We start from the raw sequence: 2,508 nt of genomic DNA on the forward strand, positions 1-2,508 counted from the left end.
AAAAAAAAAAAAAAAAAAAAAAAAAAAGATGACTACTACAACAGTTAGACAAGGCCCCCAAAATCGTCGCAATATGTTTTTAACATTAAAGAGCCACCTGATAAAATCCTCTGACCACTCTAGTTCTAACCATCAGATATTGCCTTGTATCCCTTATGACTACACAAAGCCAGCAAAAGCAGTTATCTGGCACCCATGGGGAATGGGGGGTGCTGGATAACCAAATATGCCGGTTACCTGAGAGGCGTCTTTGCCTGATCAGGCCGCCACTCCTCCCACCGTGTCCAGTGCACCAGGCTTTCACTCCCTGGCTTCAGTGTGGTGGGGGACAGGGTGGGGGGGCCCTGCGCAGGCTACTTTGCCCCAGGCCATGGCCCGAAATTGGTGAAGTGGGACTCAGCAAAACTGGAAGTGGGACTTCTGGTTTCGTTTTTGCTGCATCAACCACCATGCCAGTGCTGGATAACACGGATTTTACTGTACCACTGAAATATCTACTTACTCTTTTCTGGCTCATTCTTTCTGTAAACAACATAGATCACGTCCCCAGTCTGCAAAGGGCACGTCTGCTTCTTAACCACCTTCAGTTTATTTATTACTGTTCCGTTAGTGCTGCAAAGAGAAAGTAGAGGTTATTTAACCTAAATGCTTTCATAATGACCAGCCGAATGGTTTTGGAGGAGGAAAGGAAAGAAAGATAGTTTTCAAAAGGAGTTGCTGGTTCTCAAAAAAAGTGATGTAGCCAACGTTAAGAAATGCCAGGTAACTGAAACAGACACAACTGCCCCGTGCGGCCATAATGCTGCTGAGGGCTTAGTTGCTACATTGTGCTCCTGGTAAAGGAAGCATGTGGCTATCAGACAGATTTAAAAAAAAGAAAAGAAAACCAAAATTCAGGTAAGGAATTAATTTTGGAAATAGATCAATGTGTCACCTTCCCCCCCCCCCCCCCCCCAAAAAAAAAAACCCAACAAAAAACAAAGGCGTCTTCTGGGACCACATCATATCCTACAGCAGCTATGAAAATTTTAAAATCAAATAAAAATACGACGAAGTGAGTACTTCCTGCTCAGTTGCAATAAGCTCATTTTAATGCCTCAGAATTCAAGGAGTTTGATTTGCTTATTCATATATTTCAACTATACCATATTTTAAAGGATACACACACAAGAACACTCAATGCAACTTCCTTCCATCTATACCAACACACACAGTTGCAAAAAAAACAGAAAACAGAACTTGCTGCCACCTTCTGGAGATCACAGTTACTCTGCCAGGAAACAACTCCAACTTCCAGTGGGAAATTATCTAGAAACAATTTTTAGGCCTGTCCTCTTGTTTATCCTTTTAACTTAAAAGCAGCCCAGCAGGAAGGCCTTCAATCAGTTAACACAAGATGACACTAAGATGTTAATGCTGATGACACTAAGTTAATGCTGATGACACTAAGATGTGGGGGGATGTGGGCACAATTGAGGGGAGCAACAGGCTACAGTTAGACCTAGATAGGTTACAAGGATGGGCGGAGGAGAACAGGATGGGGTTTAACACAGACAACTGTAAGGTGATGCACCTGGGGAGGAACAATCGGCACCATACATACAGGCTGGGGAACTCCCCTCTTGTCAGCACGGAGGTGGAAAAGGATCTGGGAGTCATTATTGACTCCAAGATGAACATGAGTCGGCAATGTGGGGAGGCGGCTAGGAAGGCCAACTGCACCTTGTCGTGCATCCACAGATGCATCTCGAGCAGGTCCAAGGAGGTGATCCTCCCCCTCTATGCGGCACTGGTCAGGCCGCAGCTGGAGTACTGCGTCCAGTTCTGGGCGCCGCACTTTAAGAGGGATGTGGACAGCATCGAGAGGGTCCAGAGGAGGGCCACTCGTATGATCAAGGGACAGCAGGGTAGGTCCTATGAGGAAAGGTTGCGGGACCTGAACCTGTTCAGCCTTCAAAAGAGAAGGCTGAGGGGGGATCTTGTGGCCTGTTATAAACTGGTTAGGGGGGATCAGCAGGCGCTGGGGGAGTCCCTGTTCCCCCGAGCGCCGCAAGGAGTGACCAGGAACAATGGTCACAAGCTGGCGGAGGGAAGGTTTAAGTTGGACATCAGGAGGCGCTACTTCACGGTCAGGGCGGCTAGGGTCTGGAACCAGCTTCCAAGTGAGGTGGTGCAGGCTCCCACCCTGGGGGTTTTTAAGAGGAGGTTGGATGACCACCTTACTGGGGTCATTTGACCCCAGTGCTCTTCCTGCCATGGCAGGGGGTCGGACTAGATGATCTGCTCAGGTCCCTTCCGACCCTAGAAACTATGAAACTATGAAAAATAAAAGAGATTTTAAATTACTCAAAAAGGTTGAAGGTATGAAGTCAAAAACACTGGTGAGGAAACCAACACTAAGTGATTTCTCAGCCAGATTTATATTTGCTTCTTCCTCTTTTAAGATGTTTTACAACCTACCTGGTTAAGCCAATCTAATCACAGCAAAGGAGGGAAAAATAAAACAAT

At 46.4% G+C, this 2,508-nt stretch overlaps 1 protein-coding gene across 3 annotated transcripts in view; it reads right to left on the reverse strand.

The window, feature by feature from the left end:
• The window catches only part of CHFR (checkpoint with forkhead and ring finger domains), a 48,920-nt gene that overhangs the window by 26,739 nt on the left and 19,673 nt on the right, over positions 1-2,508 (reverse strand). For all 3 annotated transcript variants that reach the window (XM_019507012.1, XM_019507011.1, XM_019507010.1), the window contains exon 4: positions 503-612. In XM_019507012.1, the coding sequence (XP_019362557.1) occupies positions 503-612 (110 nt within the window). The remainder of the gene's footprint in view (positions 1-502; positions 613-2,508) is intronic.

Source organism: Gavialis gangeticus, unplaced genomic scaffold (assembly GCF_001723915.1).
Source record: "Gavialis gangeticus isolate Ggan-Ray unplaced genomic scaffold, GavGan_comp1, whole genome shotgun sequence".
Taxonomy (NCBI): Eukaryota; Metazoa; Chordata; order Crocodylia; family Gavialidae; genus Gavialis; species Gavialis gangeticus.